At 40.6% G+C, this 26,389-nt stretch overlaps 1 protein-coding gene across 1 annotated transcript in view; it reads right to left on the reverse strand.

The window, feature by feature from the left end:
• Positions 1-8,860: 8,860 nt before the first annotated feature.
• Positions 8,861-26,389, reverse strand: part of SERINC5 (serine incorporator 5) — an 89,529-nt gene continuing 72,000 nt past the window's right edge. Inside the window, exons 9-13 of the mRNA XM_006889885.1 lie at positions 25,335-25,461; positions 18,461-18,527; positions 13,693-13,732; positions 12,841-12,985; positions 8,861-9,008 (exon numbers count right to left, since the gene is read on the reverse strand). Coding sequence (XP_006889947.1) covers positions 8,861-9,008; positions 12,841-12,985; positions 13,693-13,732; positions 18,461-18,527; positions 25,335-25,461 — 527 coding nt within the window. The remainder of the gene's footprint in view (positions 9,009-12,840; positions 12,986-13,692; positions 13,733-18,460; positions 18,528-25,334; positions 25,462-26,389) is intronic.

A 26,389-nucleotide genomic window follows, 5' to 3' on the forward strand; every position in this document is an offset into this window, starting at 1 on the left:
GGCGATTTTCAGCCAGCGCCTTCTTACATCTGTTTTAATCATATATCATCTTCCTGTGTCCTTCCCCATAATCCCAAAACCAGTCACAAAACTATTTTTGTTTCAATCTTTTCTTTTCCTTTTAAGCTTCCTAATTTCTCAGTTCAAGAGAATAGTGCATCTAGAGTTAAATTCTTTCTATTCCAACTCCAAATTTCTAGAGACTAAATGCCTTCCCTTGGGTTGGAAGTCCACTCTTGGATCCACGCACTGTGACCAGGGGTTTGTAAGGAAATAAGCAGGTTTGGGATACTGTTCACAGTAGGCAAGCACTTGGGGACACTTCCTTTGCGTGCCTCAACAGACGTGGCGTGTTCAAAGACCATTAGAATTACATTGTCTAAACAGCTTTCTGAGTTTGGTAACAACTTCAGCTTGCTCAACTTCACAATCAACACTCTTGGCACCATTAGAAAATCAAAAGATGAATCACATTGGGGAAGTCTGCTCTCAGGGACCTCTCTAAAGTCCTGAAGAGCAATGATGTCAGTCTGAAGACGAAGGTGTGCCTGATCCAGGCCATGACCTTTGTAATTACTTGCTATGCATCAGAGTGCTGGACAGTGACTAAGGATGATAGAAGGAAAATCAATGCCTTTGTTGTGGTGCTGGAGAAAAGTGTTGAACATACCATGGACTGCCAAGAGAACAAACAGGTCTGTCCTGGAGAGGGTGAAACCAAGCTGCTCCTTAGAGGCAAGAGCTTTGAAAATCTGTCTCACATATTTTGGGCACATGGCCAGGAGGGACCAGTTCTTGGAGAAGGACATCATTCTTGGAAGGGTGGAGGGACAGTGCAAGAGAGGAAGACCCTGGATGAGATGGATTGACTCAGTGACTTGGGTAATTGGATTAGGTCTGTCTGAGACAATGAGATTAGCTCAAGATAGGGCAGGGTTCAGAGCTATTGTACATAGGGTCACTATGACTCCGAAGTTGACTTGATAGCACATAACAACAACAAATAGCTTTCTAAAGTGTATTTAAAAATCCATCTGAATACATTCAATATTTTCTACAATATTACTCTATTCAACTCTCTCCTAACTCATTGCCAACAGAACCAGCTCGTAGCTGCCCTTCAGCAGGTTTTCAGAACCTGCAAATCACACAGGATATTGCCCATCCTCCTCCAAAGAGCAGCTGGTGGATCTGAACCACCTGGCTCTGGGATGGCATTTCAGCTCCTTAGAAGAGCAGTGTTTGCTTTAAAGAACAAGAAAAACTCAAACCCACTGTCAGGGCCGAATTGACTAATGGTTGACCCTCCATTGGGTTTCAGAGGCTGAGACTGCCCACATTTCTCCTGAGAAGCCACTGGTGAAGTTGAACCATCAGAGAGGGTGGCCTTGGGGGTAGCAGCACAAGACCCTACTTAGTCACCACCGGAGCTCCCTTTGTAATTAAAATAATTTTAAGTATTTATCACCAATCATGTGTGAAAATTCCTTAAATACAAATAGATCAAAAGATATATATTATTTCTTTAAGGTTTTTTATATTGTTAAATGCTGTCTATCTTGTTAAGAGTCTTCTTCTCTTTTGCTGACAAACTACCTTTCCCAGAATAATCTTTCCCCACGAACTAACCTCTTCTGACAACATGCCCAAAGCATATGAGTAGAAATTACACCATCCTTGCCTATAAGGAGCAACTTGTTTGCATTTTCTCCAAGAAAGACTTGTTCGTTCTTTGGGCAGTCTAAGGGATATTTAATATTCTTCATCAACACAATTCAAAAACATCAATTGTTCAATGAGTTGTCTAAATGTCTGGTGCATAGAAAGCAATTGAAAATATGGCTTGGATTTGTCGCACTTTACTCTTTAAATTGGCATCTGGCATCCTTGCTTTTTAGCATTTTGAAGAGGTCCTTGAGAGTAGATTTTTTCCTAGTGTAACATGTCTTTTGATTTCTTGACTACTACCATGAGTGTTGATTGTGGATCCAGATAAAATGAAATAGTTGACAATTTCAACTTTTTCTCCATCTCATGATGTTGTTGTCTAGTGGAGGACTTTTGCTTTCTTGATGTTGGGATAAAATCTGTATTGATGTCCTCTGATCTTCTGTAAGATGTTCTTTACGTTTTCTTTACTTTCCACAGGCAAAGCTGTGTCATTGGTGTCTTCCTCCAATCCTGATGCCACATTCTTCTGCATATAGCCCAGCTTCTAAAAAGATTTGCTCATCAGACAGAATAAAAAGGAATAGAAAAAGGATATAATCCTGATGCACACCTTTCCTGATTTTAAACCATTCAGTATTAGCTTTGTTCTTTCTGCTTAAACAACTGCTTCTTGGTCTGTGTAAAGGTATCCCATGAGCATAATTAAGTGATCTGGAATTTCCATTCTTCTCAATGGGATCTCATAATTTGTTATGATCCACACAGTCAAATGCCTATAGTCAATAAACACAAACATATTTTTGCTATTCTCTTTCAGTCAAAATTCATCTGACATCAGCAATGATATCTTTCCTTTCATGGCCTCTGCTGAATCTAGACTGAATTTCTGGCAGTTCCCCTGTCATTTTTTTACCAATCTTCAGCAAGATTTTACTTGCATGTGATATTGATGATTTCCATATTCTATTAGACCTGCTTTTAAGAAGTGGGAACAAATATGAATCTCTTGTAGCCCGTTGGCCTGAAAGCCCTCAGATATTGCCATAGGCAATTTGAGCCAAGATCACACAAGTGAAAACATCCTGTTCTTCATTTCATCTTCAGTACTTACTTAAAATAGTTGCCAACTGGATAGGTGAAATAAGATTTAAGTCTTGCTAAAGGTTTCCTTTTGCTTGAGGGAGTGCTGTAGCCTAGAGGTAATGAATGTACTGTCAACTTGAAAGTACACAGCTCAAATCCACCAGCTTTTCCGTGGGAGCTGCTCCTCCCACACAATTTACTGCCTCTGAAAACCCACTGGAGGGTCAGCTCTGGGTGGGTTTGACTCCATACTATTTAATAACAACAACATCTGATAAGGTTGCTTATTTTCATGTTTATGGGGTGTTGATATTGTCCCTTGATTCCACCAAGCATGATGTGAACAGATCTAGGAACACTAGTATGGGGCTTTGGGTTACTTTATCTTTGAACGTCAACTTGCTGCCTATGTGAAATGCCTATAGTCACACCACCCTTTTTTCTGACTCCACTATTTAACTTTAAACCCATTAATCTTTTTGAGCCTTAGTTTCCTCCTAATTTATGACCATTTCACTTTAGGACTGTGGGGGAATAAAGCAATACTTTTGTGTCAACATTTACCATTATAATTATAGGTTACTGTCACCATCTGATTAACCTAGACACCTCATGTTATTCTTGCCCTCCCCTCACTCTTTTCTCTCTGTAGTCAATTGTTGAGTATCCTGTTCTGAGTTAGCCTAGCTCTTTTGTGCTGAAATTTCAACTGACTTCCCTTACTTCCAATGTTATCAATCCAATCCTCTCCATCTGAGCCACCATTTTATAGACATGACTCTAATCTTAATTGAAAAATCTTCAACAACAGCTGGCTTCAGAATGAGCTCAGCATTCAGCTACATCTACAAATCTATGGCCATCTATTCTTATTAGATAAATCTTTTTCTCCCTTGTTTGACAACTATAAATACCACTCAAGATACACATTTACTACTTAAAACCTGACAGGTATCTTCTTTCCAGAAAGCTTCTCTGGTTTCCTACCCTTACGCAGAGATATGGTAAACTCTACCAAGAATAAGAGATGCCTTATTGCGCACATCATTGGCCTATGGTTCATCCAACTTCTGTAGGCTGGGAGACATGAGGTCCCTGCTTGCCTCTATTCATTGCTCCTGCCTCACTACTTAAGTCATGGTTAGACTAAGCTGATATCTGTTGCACTTAACTTGTTAAAGGACATTGCTTTGATTCCACAGTGACCATTTAGACACAAATCAAAGAAGCGTCCTTGGGATTGGCAAAGTGCTGTATTATAACAGGTTGATCCAAGGTAGAACTTCCTGGCGCAAGCTCCTATGTTGTCTTTAAACACTGACTAGGCACCCATCACAGGTTCAGGCATACCCTCTCCTGGGGAAGGCAGAGGTCAGACTTTACAGAGTGAACTGGATCTAATCATGATCAATTCTGCAGTGTAAAAACCTGGTGCTTTTCTGGTTTTGCTACTCAGATGACTTGAGTGAAAAAAGCAGGGAGGGAAAAAAGGAAGTTTCCTAAACATGGTTTTTCAGAGGAAGGATAAGAGCTTGGGTTTTCTAGCTTGTACTTTCACTCTCAAGAGTCAGAACACATTTTATGACAAATAATAGCATTAGAGGGCAATATCTCTGGAAAACAATTACCTGGATCTAGCTGAAAGGACAAAAGACAATGAGCATGGTTTTCAGTTTTATTAAACTATAGTGTAACAAGTTTTGCATACATAAGAAGAGACCAGTCAGTTGCAAACACTTTATAGAAAAGTTAGCATTCTAAAAACAAATATAAATCCATAGCTGACTTTGCGACCAAGAGTAAAAAATAATTATTAAAAGGTATCAAAATCTTAACCACCTAAGAGACCATTATAAATTTCAAACAGCAGTAGACTTGCAACACATAATACATTTTCAAATTCTAATATAGCAAAACATAAACCACATAATCATATGATTTGGCCACAACTAACATATGTCAGAAAAGTAAAAAAAAAAAAAAAAAAGTGAAACATATAGAAGACTATAAAATATTTTTAGACTTTTGCCCTCAAGGTTAAAAAGAATTCTTTAATAAAGAAAAACAATTTTAAAATTTTTTTATAAATACTCTCAAGATATATATTACACATCTGCTGTAAGCCTTCTTTACCTCAAAGGATTACCTTTAAAAGGTCTTTCAATCTTTTATTCACATAAATGATTAAACTTCAACAGAAGTAGGTCTTTCTTGATAGGTTACTCTCTCTTTGCCTAGTTGATTTTTAAAAAAGAATTTTGCTTTTTCAAGGAAAGGAAAACAAAAGACAAATATACTTCTCTGATCCAAGTAAAATATTTCCCCTTTCAAAATGTTTCCCTCTGCAAACCTGATTTACCGAAGAGAGTTCCTCAGAAAGGGTTGCATTTGTTGTAAATATGTGTTGGCAACTCTGAACTCCTCTGAAGCAGAACGTCAAACTCTAGAAAGCCTATCTCTGACAAAAATACAAAACTATCCGCTAAATAGCCTTACAAATATATTCAAGATGGCAGGAAACATGGTGGCCTTACGAAGAAAGTTAGTTCTTCTGCTGGTAAGTTAAAGAAGTGACTTCAAGAAATTCTATAAGCCAAGTGGCTATTGCAATTGTCCCTGATTACAAAGTGTTCTTCTTGGGTGTGCAAGGTCTAAGCACGAGGTTAGTCCCTTCTCAGGCCAAGGTTAAGCCCTCTTTCATTCCCAAAACATTTAACACAATTGCCACTAAAATATTATTGAGACAGGCAGTTAAAGAGGGAGAAATAAAAACAACGACCCAGAAAGCTTAAAGGCAGGCTCTGGGATTCCCTTCACAGGGTTTCAGGAAGCACCAATGATGTTAAACATCTAGAAACATTAAATAAGTACATCATCTTAAAAAGGCAGAGGGTGACAAGTTTGGGTAGGTAGGTATGTAGGTAGGTAGATTACTACTACATTGAGGTTACTCATGATGAATGATTTAAGAAACTAGAGATAAAAGATGTGGTGTGAGAGCTCTCCTTCAGGTAATTTCTTATGGGAAACAGAACTCCAATATCCCAGTAACTCCATCCCCTGAACAGCTCACAGATGCAAAGTCCATAGGGAAATGAGCTCCAAATACCTCTGAAAAAAAATTCCCTCAAACCATTTCCCAAGAAACTGTAGGGTCCAAATCAAAACCAACCAGCTGGAGTTACTAAAGGTCAACCGAGTAAGTACAATGTAGGGTTGTTCTTAGACAGTCTCTAGTCTTCAGTTTAGTACAGCACCACTCCCACAAATATCCCTCCTCACTTACAGTGTTTTATTATAAACACGAAAGAAAAATAGAAGAGTGACATATTACAACTTTTCCACATCAGACAAATGGCACAGAGGAAATGTACATTCTGTTTTTGAGAGATCTTCTTCAGGCTTCCACGGCTAGTGGAGTCTGACCAGCAGCTTTTGGGAATGCATTTTATAAAAAATCAGATACAAAAAGGTGCATGAAACAAAGGTGTGTCTTAAAAAAAAAAAGGTTACCAATGAGTGACTCAAAATAGCACTATTGTTACAGGAATGCAAAAGAGTTGACACAACTTTTCCGATGTCTTAAATCACAATAGCACAATAATACAAGGTTTTTTAAACCCACAAATAGTGGCTGGCTCAATGCCTGAGTATCGTTTATTACAATTACTAACCCTTAAAGTCAACTTGTCTATGTTTATATTCCCTCAATTCTCAACATGTATCCATCTCTCTATAGACTACCTAGATTAACTTTGTAACATTTTCAGTAGAGGATAAAAATCAGTGACCAAAAGTTTCATTGCATCAGACCAACCTTAGGAGGGGAAGTGTGTCACAACTGAATAATACCAAAGGGCTGGAAGAAATGGTTCACTGGACTGGCCAGCGAAGCCATTACAAGGGTCCTAGCTGTTTGTAATGTCTTTTGTGTTCCCCTGAGCTTTATGCTGGGGGAAGAGGGGCCATAAAAGCCAGGCAAAGTCCATGTGGCATTGCCACACAGACTTGGAAGTGGTGTCAGGGCTGGTTTAAAAAAAAAAAAAATCAAACCAGTTTGCTGCCAGATTTAGCGAGAAGGGAAAGCAAAGACTGTACTAGACACCAGCTGCTGTTGTAACCATGGGCGTGAACCTGGTGGAGGGCATGTGAATGGCACACAACAGGGTAAGGTTCCAATCTGTTATTCGCAGGGTAGCTATGAGCTCGACGGCCCTAACAATAGCAAAGTTATTGATACTACCCCAGTTCTTGATCTGCTTCTTCTCATGGTGCTTCCCAAGCACACTTGGGGTGGGAGCTTACCCAGAGGCCCGGGTTACTGCACCCTTCCCTGCAGGAACTCCTCACAGAGTCTGCTGCACTAGCCAGCAGCCTGGGCTCCTGGTACCGGTCCCCGGCCCACAGGACTCACCCACAGCTTACGAAAGGGAGTATTAATTCTGTAACTCCACATAGAAGAGTGAGAGGCAGCGCACAAAGAACTCCAAAACATTTACAGAACTAAGCATGCTCTCTCAACAGATTGAGGGCCTTTAAAAATGGAAACTCTAACTAACACTGTATATAAGGCAAGTTCTTAAAGGAATTTAGCCATTTTGTTTCTCAGGCTCCCACTCATGCTTTTTTCTTCTTAGGATAAAGAGGGTGAGAATAAATAAATGGAGAATTTCCCATTCCAGACACTTTGGCACACAAGACAGTTTCATGGGACTCGGTTCTGCCCAGTTCATCATACAAAAGGGCACAAAAAGAAGGCCCAGACTGAGTTTTCTTATTCTCTGATTCACTTTCCTAGGAAACCAGAGCATTCTTTCTATTTCTACATGAAATATTAACAGGAGAGTCTCAACTGTGCAAACCTCTTCCTGACTAGGAACATTAACACTTAACACTAGAGGAAAAAAAATATGGCTATCTTGGGCAGTCAAATTCTTCATGAACATTACTATACAAGCATATATTCTGTAAACTTCACTGGATGTTGTTCATGGCCTACTAAAATAGCCACACCCACTTTTCACCTCTACAACTTGTACAGGAGGCCTTCTCTAGCCAGCCCTGCTTGAGGTGCCTCTGTCTGGAACTGTCACCCCTGGAATTTTACTTCTCAGAATCGGATATTGATTTTAGATGTATGGTCATATTAGATCTGAAAAACAAAAGCCTTTTGCATTACAACTTCAAAGGCCTCAAGGTGGAGGGGAAACTGAGAGACTGACTTTAGCAACTGAAAGGGGCGGCAGCAGGCTTCAGGGAAGAAGTGATTTTTATTAAGGTTCTTAAAATAATATTGTTACTAGCATTAACAGTTAAGGGTGTGAGCCTTCAAAAGAGAAAAAAGCACAAATATTGTTCTGGGATCACATGGAGGACAACACAAATCACAGCCATAATTATTGCAGGAACTCGGATCAAGTAGTGTCGATATGGACTTGCCAGAGGAGAGTGGGTGGCAAATTGTGCTTTTTTTTCACATTATAATAGATACCAGCCCAGAAAAGAGGGGAACAAAAGTGAAGTCTGTGATTCCCAGCACCACAACTTCAAAGAGGATTACTGGAGGCCCAGAGGAAACTGCACCACAGGCCTCTCCTTGATCCAGTAAATACAAAGGAGATGGAGGCAGGGCCTTGTGGTCAGAGCCCAGGGCTCCAGAGGCAGAGATGCTTGAGACGGGGCCCATGCTCTCTCAGGGACAGAGAGGGTCCATGAATTTGGCAGGCTTTCTATTCTATGGATGAAAATGGTAAGCTACACAAGGATGGCTTTTATCCCTGTGAAAAGCTATGCCATAAATTTTGTTCTGGTATAAACATACACCAGCGAAATAGTAACATAACTATTATCCTGCTGTATAGGGGTAAGACATACAAAATATATCACCCACGATCAATTTGACTGAAAATTCCTTTGGGAGAAACTAGTCGTTTCTTTTCTAATTTTGTAGTTGAAAAGCTTATTAGGAGACTCTTTTTCTGGAAGATTTTTCAGACCCCCTTCAAGCCAGTCTGGGTTTGTCAGCTTTTCTGAGGGCATCAGTCACTGTGTAAACACCAGGAACACAACATGTTGGAAAGACGTTACTCCAACTCAAAGGTGTCCCTCACACGGAGAACTGCCGAGAAGGACAGCAGAGAGGGGCAATCAGCGTGGACAGGTAGAGCATCACACACATCCAGCAGGAGGCCATCTTGACCCAGAAGATGGACCAGCTCTGGGTGAAGAAGGTTTCGATGTTGGCACTTTCGTAGCTGTGGAAAGAAGAGATGCGGATGTGTTTAGCACAGTAAAGGAGTGAGGATGAGAAGGGCTCATCCACTGTCTCCCTGCTTTCTACCTTCTCTGGTAGTTTTGTTGAGATATAATTCCCATACTAATTCACCCATATGTTCATACACTTGTATAACCATCACTACAATCAGTTTTAGAACCCTAAAAAAGAAATCCTGCATCCCCTTTGACTGTCACTCCCTGGAAATTATTAATTTACTTTCTATCTCTGTGAATTTGCATATTCTGGATGTTTCATATAAAGGGAGTCATACAATATGTGATCCTCTGAGACTGGCTTCTTTCACTTAGCATAATTCTTTCAAGATTCATGCATGTTGTAGCATGTAACAGAACAGTAATTCATTGCTTTTTATTAACAGATAATATTTCATTGTAGTCCTTTTTGCTTTAATATTGCAATTTGTTTAGCCATTCATCATTTGAAAGACATTGGGGTTGTTTTCGTATGTAGCTATTACCAATGATGCTGCTCTAAGAGGCACATACCTAAGATGAAATTGCTGAATCACAATTCTGTGTATGTTTAATTACCTGAGGAACTGGTAGACTTTTCCAAAGTGGCTGCAGCATTTTATATTTCTACCAGCAATCTGGGAGGGGTCTCATTTCTCCACTGTCTTACCAACATTTCATATTTTCTTTTCTGATTCTTTCCTAAGCTTCCATGTCCTACCTATTTCTCCAGGAATCCTTTAAGCTAGTCCACATCATTGCAAAGTATTTAAAGTATAACAAGCATGCTGCCTTCTCTCCTTCAGGAGGAACCTCCCTGACCATTGTTTGAAATTGCCACCCCACCACCCCAAGCCCCGCCAGGCCCTCCTCATTCTCACTCCCTCATTTCTTTTTCCTAACAGGCAAAAGCCTTGCTGGTGCAGTGGTTGAGAGTACTTGGTTGTGATGCAAAAGGTCAGCAGTTCCAACCCACCACCTGCTCCATGGGTGGGAGAAAGACGTGTCAGTTACCACCTGTCTCATTGGATTTGATTTTAATCACAATCTGTCTCTACTACGGGAATGGAAGCCCTTCCACCTAGAACAATGCGGCACATACTAACCACTCAAATGTCTGTTGAATTAATGAATAAACAGAAACTTTGTACTGGGACAAAATGACTCAATCTCTATGCAATCAGATGACGCCGAGCAAATTCCAAATCCTGGTTATCCATGTGTGTCAGAGACTGTATCCCAAGGATTTTCAAAAGCTGATTTTTTCCCCTAGAAGTACATCTTTTTTCAGAGGTGCCTGTGGATGGACTCAAACTTCCAACCTTTCAGTTTGTGGGCAAGCGCTTAAATGGCTGCATCACTCAGGCACATTCCTGAATCTTTATGTAGTGGTGAGGGAAACCAGCCATTTCATGTATTGCCAAGTTTAAAAAAATGGTAACACTTCAAAAGGGGAGATACATAATTTCACATTTATGTTTTTTAAAAACATTTGCATAGGCATAGAAAAAATGGAGGGACATGCATCACTTCATTAGCAGTGGTTCTCTCTGGGTGGGAGGCGGGAGAGGAGAGTGTCAAGATGTTATTTCCTGTACCTCTGCATTATTATAATTTTTTCAAAAATGCCTTTCAATACTTTTTGTAATATGAAATAAAAATATTTCTTCTTTCTTAAAGCAGTTGATGATATGGGAATTCTAGGAAATTCGAAGGCCATTTTTTCAATTGCTGTTATAATGTGCTTCCAGATTGCCCCAATGGAGATCACTTTCTGCTCTGATAATGTTATGGTATGTCTCCCCAATTTCCAGGGTGGGAAAAAAGCAGGCCAATGGACTACTGGGAACCCAGACTGTTTATGAAAAGGTGGTAGTAAGAGCAGCAGGAGAGGAGCATTTAGTTAGTTGTCAATATTGGGTGTTGTTGAGCCAATTCTGACTCACTGCAGCTTTCTGCACAACAGAACAAGGTGCTGCCCAGTCTGGTACCATCCTCACCATCCCTAAGGCTGTTGCTGTTGTTGTTGTTATGATTATTATTATTGCCACTGCGTCAATCCAGCTCACTGAGGGCCTTCCTCGTTTTCTCTAGTTTATCAAGTACAGTTTTCTTCTTCTCCAGAGACTTGTCTGGCTACACGTCTTCCAATTCAGATTTGTCTCTGCTGACAGTCTATGGTACATTCAATACTCTTCACCAATATCATAATTCAGATGCACTGATTCTTTTTTGCTCTTCCTTATTCACTGTCCAACTTTTGTATGCAGAGATGAATGGCAACACCATGGCATAGCTTATCAGGCAAATCTTAGTCTTCAAGATGACATCTTTGTTTGCTCTGTAATACTTTAGATGGGCCCTTTGCAACAAATATGTCAATGCAGTATGTTATTTGACTTCTTGACTGCTGTCTCCAGGGGTGAGGACTATGCACTCAACTAAAATAAAATCCTTGACAACTTTAATATTTTCCCCATTTATTATGGCATTCCTAATTTGTTCAGTTATGAAGAATTTTGTTTTATTTAAGTTGTGGAGAAAACCATACTAAAGGCTGTAGTTTTTTCTTTTCTTTAGTAAGCTCTTCAAGTCTTCATTTTTGGCAAATAAGGTGTGTCATCTGTTTCACTGTAGGCTGTTATGGAGTTCTCTTTTAATACATATTTAATACATATTCTATTTCATAAGTCTAGCCATCTCAGATAACCTGTGTTGCATACAGATTGACTAAATGTGATTAAAGGAAAAAAATCTTAACATACACCTGTCCTGATTTTAAAGACCCATTGTACCCATAGTCAGGAAGTCAAGAGAAGCATTGCACAGGGGAAATGTGCAGCTTTTCAAAATTATTGAAGAGCAACGATGTCAGTTTGAGGAGTAAGGTGTATCTGATTCAGGCCAGTCTTTCTGATCACTTCCAATGCTTCTGAGAGCTGAACAATGAATAAGGATGACAGAAGAAGAATTGACGCTTTTGAGCTGTGGTGTTGGAGAAGAACACTGAACATCCCATGGAGGGCCAAGAGAACAAACAAATATATATTGGAGAGGATGCAGCTGGAGTGCTTCTTTGGGCTAAGAATGATGAGGCTTTGCCTCACCTACTTTGGGAATGTTGCTAGGAGGGTCTGTTCCTTGGAGAGGGACATGATGTTGGAAAGGGTGGAGTGTCGGCAAAGAAGAAAAAGACCCTCAACCAGGTGGATTGACATGGTGACTGCTGCAGTGGGCTCTGGAGTATAAGGAAGTATGAAGATGGCACAGGATAGGACTGGGTTCATAACTGTTGTTCACAGGGTCGCTATGGATTGCACTTGACTCAACAGCACCTAACAACAACAACAGCGCCCTGTTCTGTCGGAAGCACTGTTACTTCATCCACGTACAGGTTCTACATGAGAGCACAATTAAGTGCTGTTTAAAAATCACCATTTTTCACAATGTTATCATCTATCATTTTCTATGATCCATATACTTGAGTATTTTGCATAATCAATAAAACTGATGAAACACATGAAAACATCTTTCTCATATGCTCTACTTTCAGCTAAGACCCAGGTGACATTAGTAATCTTGGTTACCTATTCCATTATCTACTTCCAGATAACAAAGAACAAAGGGGGGGGGGGAACAGCCCGTGAAAACCATATAGACAGCAGCAGAACAATACCTGACATGTACAGGGCTTGAGGGGTTCAGTTTCATCTAGGAGGTTTCCCCTAGGAGGTTTCCCCTATGCCTGAGTACCTTAAAGAGTAGTATCTGACTAGATATTCATTTCTTTCTTTAAGCCTTCCCCTTCTGAAATGTCAGAGGAAATGGGCTACCGACCTGAACCACCGCGTAACAGTCATCATCACATAGAGTGATGCCAAGAAGAACACGAAGTGGAAATAGGCGTAGCTATAGACAGTACTTCTCTTCTCGTCATAAATGACCCGTGATCCTTCTTTCATACTCTGCTGATCTTCAGCATCTGTGGGTCACAGAGTGGGTGCAAGTTCAATATGCATATGTACTTTCACTCACTGTTTGAGCAAAACCACATTTCACCAATTTCAATCCCAGGGGATGTTGAGTAGATGTGTCAACCATCATTCATATCCTCAGCAATGCAATTTATCTTTACCATAAACACAAGACCCTCACCCCATACCTTCTGAAACAGAACAGGTTACCTAATACCACGTTTATTTTAACAAAGCACAGGGAAGAGAGGCCCTAGAACCATAAAACTTACTAAACACTTAGGAGAGAGAGGAGACTGAAAATTTTCAAGTCCTAGGCCCTTCCCTCCAAAAGAAGAAAAGCAGAAGGAAGAAAATGCAGGGGGAAAAAAATCCAATGTCAGAACCTCAATGGATTTTTCAAATCAATTCTTTAAAAACGTTCTTTAGGGTTTTTTTACATCTCTCAGTACAATTTAATTTAAATATTAGAGAAAATGTAGACTGATTTCCTCCTGCCAGAATACACACACATACACTCACTCTCACTCTCTCTTCTCTCTCTCTCTCCCTCTCCCTCCAGTATCCCTTGTAGAAGAATGTGAAAAGTATATACACCATTAAGGAACTTCCCCCCCCCCTCTATTTGTGTGTGAATTTCAAATGCCTGCAAAGTAGAGTTCTGGGTCTCAGACTGACCCTAATATAGACAGAAGCACAAACATCATCTACTTACCATCTCCCCTTGGGTCAAAGCAAAAACAACACCGAGCTACCTGTAAAGGCAAGACCAACAATGTCAGGTGGCTCATCTCGGACTGTGGTGGCTTGTCCATTGCTTTGATGCTAGTATTCTGTATGTTCCTGTAACAGTCTCAAATCCCCTAAGCTACAGGATTTCTTGCTCTGGTGACGTAGTTCATAGAGAGTTGTGCTGCTAACCCACAAGTTTTTGCCTCACTGGCAGCTCAAATCCACCAGTGGCTCTGAGGGAAAAAGATGGGCAATATTTTCCTGTGTGGTGTACGGCCTCTGAAAACCCACTGGAGGGTCAGCTATGACTTGGCTCCAACTGGACACCAATGGTTGAGTGAAATAAGACTTATTATTCAAAAATACACATAAATAAATACTCATAACATGAACTCAGAAAGGGAAGTTAGTCTACTTGTGTGAAGCTCTCTAATAATAAGTAATCAGAAATCTGTATGGCATGAAGCTACTTAGACATTTTTTAACTGAGACACAAAAGCATATGAAATAAGTAAAAAGTTCGCTTTGACATGGCATGCTGTGACACATAATATACTTCATCTCTACACCTGACTAACTTGGAAGAAGAGAAGAGATGTATCATTCAGCTGGCACCTACCGCCAAAGACATAACACACTAGTCTTTGATGTCACACTGGACCCTGTTATGTAAAACCACATTTTACATATTCACATACAGTGAAACCTGTGAGAGACCAAATGCAATGGGACTGCCTTCAATCTGTCCATGTCTCACAAGATTTTCGCCCTTGACAGTGTGTGATCGTATTACTTTTCTATTACTGTTAATGAAAAATAGTTTTGTTTTCTTTTCTCATGGTCTTCCATTTTATACAGGTTTTGCTGTATAAAACCATAAATATGTGATCACTCCCTGAGAAAAGATAGAGATATAATAGATTCTGCCAGTAGCCACCAAATTTTTATATTTTATCTACAAGAAACCTCTGTTGAGCTTAAATTATGCTTAAGCCCTTCTCTCAAGACCACTTGTTAAAGGGAAAAGTCTAAAAATTTGGACTCTAATCATTTAAAAAATATTACAAGTGTTCATTCTGATTCTCTGGTTCTGAGTGTTGTTGTGAGGTATTTCTTGTTGCCTTAAAATCTTGGAATATATCAAGTGATCTTATGCTTGTCAAACCTATGTCAAGCTGACTATGATTCATCGTGATTCTATTAACAGAATTCTATTAATATAATTTTTTAGATAGTAACCCCTGCACAAAATCTGCGATCATACCCCTGGTCTTTTGAATACCAGTAGCGTCACAAATGGTGAACAGATCTCAACGGAGCTCCAGCTTAAGAAAGACTAGGAAGAAATACTTTGCTGATCTGTTGGGGTTGATATATGCCGTCGAGTCGCTTTGCTGATCTACTTCTAAAATTTAGCCAATGAATCCCAACATGCTATTGCCAGATTCCATGCTAGATGACAAGCTCCCTCTGTTAGAAGTCATTTCAACTGCAGCGTCTACATACAATTAGAAGGATGGTACAGTACTGGGGAACATTTCATTCTAATGAGGCTGCCATGAACTGAGGCAGCTTGACGGCAGCTGACACCAAAGGTCCCCAATCTTCACCAATGTGAACGCATCCCAGAGCTCTGAACTGGATTTTTATTCTCTCAACAAGCTTTCACTGAGCCTTTCTCCAGCACTGTTCAGGATGCTGGTGATAGGATATACCACGAACATGTGCCATTTGCAAGCCCTTCAAAGAAGGGCGTGTGGCTTGTTCACACTGCTCTCAGCTCTTCAGGTTCTGTCTCTGTTGCTGAGCTGTCATTCCCAAGAGTAAACCCTTCCTCAACAACCATATTCAAAGTCCAGCCATTCTGACAACTCTGGTGGGCCATCCATGCTTCAGAGCATCCCACAGAGTCAGTGGAGGCCTTGTTCAGCCTGCACGTAACCCTCTGTCAATCCTGCCTCTTTCCCTGTCCTTCCTTGGCTGATCTCTAGCACATACATTGCACATCAAGTTCTACTTCTGGAGGCCTCAATCTGCAATATTAAGTGAACATGACTAGGTCTCTGCTACCACATGGAACCCACCTTCTGGTGCTTCCTTTTAGGAGCTATTTCTTTAAATCTTAAAGCTCTGAGGCTGAGATTCTCAACCTGTTTAACGCTGAGAAAATGTAGGTCAGGCAGATTAAATAGCTGACTGATGTCTCAACACTCACTTAGTAAATGATGATACAGAACTCCAAGGTGATGCTCCATTGCCCATGATCCAAAGTAGGCAAGAGGTGACATGTGGCATCTGGGAGATGGTGCAGTTGACAAAATCAGAAATAATGACCACTAAGGAATTTGGCAGGTCTATTCAGGTTTCCTACTAAAATCAGGGGCCTGGCTTTCTCCAAAGGACAGATGTAGATGCCTCCTAGGTCTGGGTGGGTAAGATGTTTTCCATTGAAGAGTCTTTGGCATCTTTAGTAAGTCATACCATGTTTCTGATGTACTCCAGACAAAGACCTTCATTAAAAACATCAGGCTATGAATCCTACATTTTTCAGAAGGTCTGAGGGAGACAGGAGGAAGTAGGAGTACAAAGTCAGATGGGCAAATGCTGGATCCTGAGAATTTTCTGGCTGAGTATGTCTGAACTACAAAGCACAGAGAGGCTGTGGAAACTGAAGCCTTCTCTTCATTTATGCATCACCAGGCAAGGACATTTATGAGCTCTGGTGCCCTAGTGGTAAGGAGCTATGCTGTCAATCTGAAGGCACATGGTTCGACTCCACCAGTTGCTCCGTAGGGGAAAATGATGGGCATTCTCCTCCTGTGTGAAACCTGCTAGAGGGTCAACTATGAGTTGGTTCCAACAACGGTACACAACAACAACAGGCAAACTTATGTGTCCACTTGGCATGGCAAGCAAACTTTTCAAGAAATAGCAGCCTTTAAAAATTTATTTATTTATTTATTTTAATTTTATTATTTGTGTGTACCATCAAATCAGATCTGACTGGTACAGGAGAAGACTCCCCTCCTTTTCCAGCAGAGCACCTGGTAGACTCGAACCGCATACCTCTGGGATTGCAGTGCAGCTTCTTACCACTAGGCCACCAGAGCTCCCCCAGCTTCTTAAAGCTTAAGTTACCATGAGAAACTATTAAATCGCTCTTTCAAAGGTATGTCCTATGAAATGTGGTACATCTTCCCTTTTGCATGCTTCTCTGGCTCAGAAAGGAATACTGGGATGATGTCTCTTGGAATCAGCATAAGAAAAGCATCCTTAGTTCCTGCTCTTAAATCTAATCTAGAGACTTGCTGTTCTTTGACTTTAACTCTGTACACAAAGGCGATATTGAACCTAACCAACACTAAGCAGGTGGTCTTCCAGTTCTGGGTGAGAACAATCACATGCCTTCGACAGACCCATAGTCCTCAGAATAATGGGCAGTAACCTATTCAAACTCAGCAGTTTTCTCTTTCTTAAGTGACACAAAGAGCTGGTGGTGGATACTGGCAGTAACTACTGCTAGGTCAGGTACAATACAGATCATTTCCAGAACCAGCTGAGAACCAAGTGCCTATGTTTGGACAGATAACAGGGTGCCTCTATCCACAGAAAGCTATTAGAATGCAGGTCGTGGCCCAATGCCAGGCAGGGTCGGCACCAAGGACGAGGAGACCCTCACAGCACAGTTAAAGTTCTGGCAAATGGAAATCTGCAGGGTCTGAATAACAGCACTCCCCTCTATACAATGGCACTTCACTGAGGTTTACGAGGACTAAATAAATGACATATTGGCTTTGAACAACAAATACCATGGCAAGCCTAAGGTCCTCGTCTTCACTGGAACCCTAAATCTTAATCTGGCCACCTCCAGCTTCCATCAGATTAGGCCTTTGGTTTTCGGTTCCCAAACAAAAAACCCAGCTGCCACAGAAGTGATTTCTATTCATAGCAACCCCATGTGTGCCAGAGCAGAGCTGTGCTCGACAGGGCTCACAGGCTTACTTCCCAGGAAATATCAACGTATCTTTCTTCATAGGAACTTGAAACACCAACCTGTTAGCTAGAAGCAAGCACATTAACCATTTACTCCAGCCAGGGGCTCTACATGCTCCCCAGTCAGAAAAAGAGATTTGAACAAATAAGAAAATCATTAACATTTTACTCACCAACAGACAGTTACTGATCACCCCAATCCATTACACAAGCACATAAAAAAGTCCCAAAAGCCATAAACTAATGAATGTATCTATTGTTCAAAATTTTCAACTTAATGAAATAGCTATTTTCTGGGACAAACGTATAGTCAAGTGAATTAGTTTTCTGTACACTGTCTGGCATAGAAGATAAATGGAAGAGATGCTGGGTCCCTTTCTGTTGCAGTCTTTTTCTCTTTCTTCAGAATGGTTGTTACATCATCTCATAGCAATACTATATATCATACAGACAAGCATAGAATAGATGAATGAAGCTAGAGTTAAAAATAATGGATGTGACAGAGGACGAGTCAGGAGGTACAGGCTGTCAAGGTTTAGTCAAGACTAATGGGAGGTGGGTGATGCATGTCACTCAAGAAGTCAAGCTGGTTGGAGAAGAGCCAAGAATGAACTTACTTCAATCCTATTCTACACAGAAGTCATTTTCCTTTTCTCTTTAGCATGCTTATTCTCACAGAATGCAAATCAATAAAGATGCAAGGACAGACAGAAAGCCTTCATGAAAATGAGTCTTCTGAGATGAAGACAAGAACTCACCTCTAGCTCAGGAGCTGTATATCGTCCCTGCAGGGCATCCGAACTCGATCTTGTTGTCGATGTCAGACTAAGGGGAGAACAAATCAATGGGCATATTTTATCATAATGAATGAAGGGTAGAACTGCCTGATCAATACTCTAATTTAAGACTCATAATAACATCATATAACATATTTCATGTACTCTTATCTTCACACCCCAGTGTGCCTGGATGATTCCACAGCTGATGGGTTTTTCACATGGACTAGATTAGGAGGTTTTAAGTAATGAGAAATTTGTAATTAAAGAAGGAAGTGTTTTTATTCCTGCATCTTGGTTTTCACTGTGATTTTTACCTTCCAAATACCAAAATAATTTTCCAACAGAATTTTTATCTTTTCCATCACTCTGAATAGGTTCAGATAAAAGGGACCAAAATCAACACAAGAACTGACAGAGAAGGCAATAAAAAGCAAAGGTCACAATTATTTACTGAGGGATAAGCAGTCTATGACAGAACAAATGTTTCTGTCTGAAGAGTCAACACAGTAGTTGAGTGTATGATAAAAATCCCTTCCTGCCATTTTCCTGGTACCTAGAGACCAGGCTGAACACAAAGGAGATGTGATGGCACGGTGGCTGAGCTCTCAGCCTCATGAGCTGCTCCATGGAAACAGATGTAACAATCTACTCACATGAAGACCACAGCCTAGGAAATCCTATGGGGCAGTTCTGCTTTGTCTTAAAAGGGTCGCCAAGAGCTAGAGAGGAATTGACTAGATGTTTAAAGTCTGACAGCTGGTAAAATTGTTGTTGTTGCTATGTGCCATCGAGTTCAGTGTGACTCATAATGACCTTATGAAAACAAATCTGAATCCTGTCCTACCTGTGCGATTCTTACCATCTCTGTTATACTCGAGGCCACTGCTGCAGTCACTGTGTCACTCTAACATGTCTAAGGTCTTCCTCTCTTTCACTGACCATCTTTCCAAGCATGACGTCCTTTTCCAAGGCATAGCCTCTCCTAACAGTGTGCCCAAAGCATATAAGATGAAGCTTTGCCATCCTTGCCTCCAAGGAGCCCTCTGGTTGCACTTTCTCCAAGACATCTATCTGTTTGTTCTTTTGGTGGTCCATGAGATATTCAGTACTCTTCTCCACCACCACAACCCAGAGGCATCAATTCTTCTGCCATCCTTATTCACTGTCCAGCTCTCAGATGCATAGCAGGTGACTGGAAAGACCACACTTTCAGTCACACCTTAGTCTTTAAACTTACATCACTGGTCTTCAGCACTCTGGGGAGGTCCCTGCCCTGAAAGCAGATGTCCCAATGTTGCAGATGTTCCCAATAGTATACATCTGATCTTTTGACTGCTGGTAGCAAGGGTGTTGACTGTGGATCCAAGCAAGATGAAATCATTGATAATTGCAATCTTTCCTCCATCTATCGTGAAGTCGACCACTAGCCCAGTGGTAGGGATTTCAATTTTCTCGATATGGAGATGTTACGCACACTGAAGATAAAATAAGGATGGCCTCAAATGACCTAAAGCAGAGTCCCCTCCTTATCCTCCTCTCAGAAGTAGGGTCACAACCAAACAGCCCTCCTTATACTAAAGACCAGGAATAGTTCCTACCTATCCCTATGCAGCTGGCTTTACTTCCCCACTAGTCCATGGATTTATTCAAACAAGTCAGTATGAACCTTGCATCTTTGACTTTCTTTGCTCTTCACTGTTCGAGACAGCATGAGAAAAATACCTGCAAAGGTGCTTTTTTAAAGGAGCATAGTACTTATTTATGGATGATGTTAACGACTTTTTTAGTCAATCTATGCTTTAGCTACAAGGTGACCTTGGGTTAGTTTTGGTTCATGGTTTGAAGAATATCTCAGGGCCGTAGTCTCCAGTTGTCCTCTAGTCTCAACTGGTTCAGTAGAAGACTTTTCTATTGCTGTTGACTTTGTTTGTCTGTCTGTCTGTTTGTTTGTTTTTAAATAAATTTAAGGTACTAGGGGGTGGCCTAGTGGTAAGGAGTTGTGTTGCCATCCCAAAGACACACAGTTCGAATCCACCAGCTGCTCCACAGGAGAAAGATGAACTCTTCCCATGTGATTAAACTGCCTCTGAAAACTTGCTATAGAGTCAGCTTCGAGTTGGTTCCAACTTGATGGTTGTTGTTGTTGTCAGATGCCATCGAGTCAAGTACAACTCATAGCAACCCTATGAACAAAATATCTGAAACCAGTTCTGTCCTGTGCCATCTTCGCACTTCCTGACACACAAGAGCCCACTGCAGCAGTTACTTTGTCAATCCACCTGGTTGAGGGTCTTCCTCTCCTTTGCCGACCCTCCACCCTTCAGAACATCATGTCCCTCTGCAAGGAATAGCATCTCCTAGCAATATGTCCAAAGTATATAAGGCAAAGACTCATCATTCTTGCCTCCAAAGAGCACTCTGGCTGCACCCTCTCCAAAACATATCTCTTCTAGGCTGCACCTTGGAGGCAAGGATTCTGAAGCTTCATCTGACATATTCTGTAGATGCTGCAAGGAGGAACCAGTTCTTGGAGACAACTGTCATGCTTGGGAGGGTGGAGGAACAGAGCAAGAGAGGAAGATCCTTGATAAGATTGATTCAGTGACTGGGGTGATGGGGGAGGGTGTGTCAGAGACAATAAAATTGGCACAGGATAGAGCAGGGTATACGGCTGTTGTGCATAGGGTTGCTATGAGTTGCAAGCAACTTGAGGGCACATAACAACAACAACAACAACAAGCTTTGAAACACTGGCCTAAAGTCCTGGTGAGGCTGAAGGCTGAGGTATCTGAAAGTACATTCCAGCAGCTGTTCCGTCTGTATTGTACTACAAACTTGAATTATAGCCCTTTGACTTCCCTAACATGGTTTTGTGTGGCCTGTGAGCTATTGCAATGGATTTTGGACCCAGTAGAGCATTAAGATTGGTGTTGGTATCAGTAGAAAGAGGTACAGGAGCATAGGAGACAAGCATAACCTCACGGAATTGGATTTTGCGTTGTTGATCTTGTTGATGGGGACAAGTTCTTTTGGAGTTGGTGGAGGTCAGATATGGCTATCCCCACAAGACTCTGGTTCTTTTTATACACCCTCCAACAATATTTGGTTGCTGTGTACCATCAAGTTGGAAACAATGTATAGTTGGTGTTTCAGTGGCTTCCCAGAGGCAGTAAATTGCACAGGAGGACCTTTTTTTTTTTCTCTCACAGAGTAGCTGGTAGATTCAAACCATATGCCCTGCATTACCAATAGCAGCACAACTCCTTACCACTAAGCCAACAATAGATCGGCAACTAATAATAAAACTGCATTTTAGAGTACATTAGGCAATACAGCTGCAAGATCACCATACATTTATTTTGCTCAGCCATAAAGATACAAGTAAGCCGGTTCCTTGCACCTACATGCATGTTGTAATGAAGTTTCCTGTTTCTAGCTATTTTCATGTCCCTCAAATGGTATTTGCTGTGCTGATTTGCAGCTGCTTACACTTACTTTAAAGTCGTTCCTGTACTTTTGAAGCTGCAAAGGCTTACCACGAGAACAAGAAGTTGAGAAGTTAGTGCTTCCCTGAGCTTTGCATCCTCAGGAACAGCTGCCCTCCCAATCAGCCACTAGTGGGGACGAGATGGAGGTATGCTTGGGCATTAGCAAGTAGCCAGAATTGGAAGCTGCACTGCTGAGGAGCTGGTGCTTCCTTGAGCCTTTGTCCACTCAGACAGGAACAGCTCATCTCCTAACAAGACCCAGGAGAGAGCACATGGCCATTAGCAACTACTGAGACTTGAGGGCTGCACTATTGGGATTTTCTCACTTTCCTAGGCCTTTTCCCTGAGGAATATAGGCAGGGTAGCATACCTGGGACTTTGCTTACCCCAAGGGGTAACCTCCCCTCCCTTCTAACCAAACTATGGGCCAGGACAGAGGAGTAGGCTCATCACAGCTGGGCAAAGGGAAAGATTCCAGCTCTGTGCCTCTCAAAGGACAACCAAATGAGAATCTTACCACAGGAAACAGATATGCCCATACACTACCAGCAGGGAAGAGTGCCACCTCAATCAGAGACAACACTTCAAGTCTGAAACCTATCAATAGCATCATAAAGATAAAGAACTATCACAGACACAACAGAAATTGCCTCACACATAGAAACAAGAATTTCACACAAAGTCAAGAAAGCAGGAGACAGCTTCAAACACAAATATACACAGACAAACACCCAAAACAAGCCTTCTCCTAAAAAAATCAGATCAGATTGTAGACCCAATGAATATCCCAGAGACAGGGAGGCAGAAGAAATATTATCAATGTGGACTTACAAGAACAGCTACTGATGAAGTTTCAAATGAAGGAAGAACTGAAATAATAAATAAAGAGCTATAAGAATATTAAAAGATCAGCACAAAGCAGAGAAGGTACAACCAGCTCTTTACTAGAAATAACAGAAAGATATGAAAATGCAATCTAGAATATCAAGACCAAAATGGCAGAATTTCCCAACATGCTAGAGGAACAAAACAGCAGAAAAGAAGAGAAAGAACTGAGAGTCAGTGAGCTAGAAAACAAGAACCTCAATGGGAAATTATTAGAAGGAAAAACAGAGAAGATAGAGGAAAATGAAGAAAACATTAGAATTGTGAGATAAAAGATCAAAAGAAAAAACATATGTATGATTGGAATTCCAGATCATGCGGGGGATAGGGAAAGCACTGAGAAAATTGTGGAAGAGATACTACAAGAAAACTTCCCAGGCATTATGAAGAATGAGGAAATCCATATTCAAGAAATGCAGTGAACTCCAAAAAGACTAGACAGTAAAAGAAAAACATCAAGTCATATCATACTCAAATTCTCAAAATCAAAGATAAGAATGGAATACTAAAAGCAGTGCAAGAAAGAGTCACATACAAAAGAGAAACAATTAGATTAAATTCTGCTTTCCCATCAGAAACTATGTGAGCATGAAGATAATGGAATGACATATACATACAGAAGGCTAATTGAAAATAATTATCAGCCAAGGGTCCTGTACTCAGCAAAGCTGTTCATCATATATAAAAGAGAAACTAAGTCATTTGTAGAAAGGTAAGAACTTAAAGAATTTATGAAAACAGGACAACTGTACAAGCAGTACTAAGGTAAGTCCACATAGAGATAGCAAAGGATGGTGAATGGACCAAAAAAACCAGAAGACAGAAAAAGAAACACAGTAAAACACAACCTAAAACTTGGGCTGTCAAAATCACACTTAATGTGAATGAACTAAATGCACAAATCAAGAGAAAAAGAGTAGCAGAATGGATTAAAAAAACCACAAAGTCCATCAATATGTTAGAACTCTCAAGCATTACTGGTGGGATTGTAAAATGAAACAACCATTCTGGAAAGCAGTTTAGCATTTCCTCAAGAAGCTAAACATAGAAATCCCACATGCCACCTACAGAACAGCAAGCAACAAATGCTGGTGAGGTTGTAGAGAGACTGGAATCCTTATTCACTGTTGGTGGGAGTGTAAAATGGTGCCACCACTGTGGAAGGCGGTATGGCGCTTTCTCAAAAAGTTGCAAATAGAGACACCACTTGACCCAGGAATTCCACTACTGGGAATATACCCCCAAAGAAACCATACTGACATCCAAGCAGATATATATGCACACCCATGTTTATCGTGACTTTGTTCACAATAGCAAGGAGTTGGAAACAACCTAAGTGCCCATCAACAAACGAATGGCTAGAGAAGCTGTGGTATATTCACACAATGGAATACTATGCTGCACTGAAAAACAAGGAACTCATGCAATATTATTCAAAATGGGTGACCCTGGAGGACAGTATGCAGAGTGAAGTATCTCAGTCACAAAAGGACAAATAGTGCATGGTGCCACTGTTGTAAAGTAGGACTGACATAGGGCTTGGGAGGAGAATGAGAAGGATGGGTTCAATAATGTATACTGCATAGAAACAGATGAGGGAGAAAACTGTTTTAGAGGGAAAATTATTAGGGATTTTTGTCATGACAGGAGTCCAGAGTGAAGGCTGTATAGTGGAGTGGAACTGGGGGGGGAGGGATTGTAAAACAATGAAAGAATTTTTCTTTTACTTTTTTTTTTTTTACTGGGGGAGAGGGTTGGGAGGGGAGAAAAGTGCAACACTGAATGAATGGAAAAAAAAATAAAATGTGTTGAACTGGGAAAAAAAATTATAACTGATTGGGGAAAAAAAGAAAAAAAATCCCACATGCCCTAGCTATTCTATTGCTAGGAATACAACCCAAGGAAATAAGAACTGAGACACAAATTGAGATATGTACACCTATGTCCATAGTAGTGTTATTCACAACAGCAAGTATATGAAAATAGTTCAAATGTCTATCAAAAAACGAATGAAATGAAAAATTCACACAATGAAATAATAAGGAACAAGGATTTCATAAAATCCTAAATAACATGGGAGAGTCTACTGAGTATTATGTTGAATGAGCTAACACAGTCTCAGAAAGACAAATACTGCAGAAGATCATTATTATAAAAATAAGATTAGTAGTTAAGATACATATAAATGTCCAAAAGAAGAAGGGGTAAAAAGGTGGAAAAAGGAAATCACTAGTATAGCAGAGTTTGGTGGGCGGATGGGAGGGTGAAGGAATAGGAAAGATTCAATGGAGTCTCAAAAAGACAGGGGGATAATAGGCATGGATCAACTAATTAATTCTATAAAATGTAATGTATATGAATGACTGTATGAAACACAACATAAATGAAAGATTGTATAAAACACAATGTACATGAGTGAAACACTATGTCAATGAATTACTGTATGCAAACCAATTTTTAAAAGTAGGGGGGAGACTTACCATGAATATAAAATACATGCAATCAAGAGGGTGGTACCCAGCCCAGTAACCAAGTTCTCCTCTCTGGCCAGGTGCTGACCAAAGGTAGGTACACAAATTGTAACATTCTTCCCATGCTCATCTAAAGCTGAAAAGAAACAAAGAACTCACAGTCAGATTGGAAAGATCTGCGGTAATGCCAACATGCACTTATTTTGGAAAAATTCATGTAGCTTTAGTATAACTACTTAGTAGAATGAATACTGGAGCTCTGGTGGCCTAGTGGAAAGAAACTGCTGCAATCCTGAAGGCATGGTTCAAATCCACCAGCTACTCCATGGGAGAATAAGGGGCAATCTCTTACTACGCCATTAACTGCTGAAAACCCACCAAAGGATCAGCTGTGAGTTGGTTCCAACTTGACAGTATACAACAAGAAGAATGAATACTAATTATTTGAAATACTATTCTATTTGACTAGGACTAGATTTTTGCTATTCCTCTGGTTGGTCAAATAACTACCAATTTCAAAGTACCACTCTCTTAACATCTGCTCATTCTGAGAACAAGGCTCTCAGATTAGTTTAGCTAAAAGTAATGTACAGTTCTAGGACTTGGAAGAGTCTTGCTCTTCTTCAGGGTCCCTGAATGGCACAAACTGTTAATGTACTCAGCAGCTAACTCAGAGATTAGAGGTTCAAATCTACCAAGAGGTGCCCTGGAAGAAAGTACTGGCAATCTACTTTGGAAAAATCTTCTTTGAAAATCCTCTGAAGTACTTCTACTCTGACACACATTGAGACTCCATGCAGTTGAACTGACAACAATTTGCTCTCCAATGGAGAAAGATGGGCCGTATCCAATTATACAATTAACAGCCTCAAAAACCAAAAGGAAGATCAGCTGTGAGACAGAACGGACTAAACAGCAATGAGAAATACAGACTCAAGCAACAGTAAATGGACATGTGTGCTGCAGTATTCCATTTCAGTTGATTCAGCAGCCTCTGAAGAGAGACATGGTGTGCAGATAACTGAGGAGTTATCTCTGGATGAGTGTCATGACTAATCCACAAC

This window comes from Elephantulus edwardii, unplaced genomic scaffold, assembly GCF_000299155.1.
Source record: "Elephantulus edwardii isolate Elephantulus edwardi_28Jun2011 unplaced genomic scaffold, EleEdw1.0 scaffold00082, whole genome shotgun sequence".
NCBI classification, from domain to species: Eukaryota; Metazoa; Chordata; class Mammalia; order Macroscelidea; family Macroscelididae; genus Elephantulus; species Elephantulus edwardii.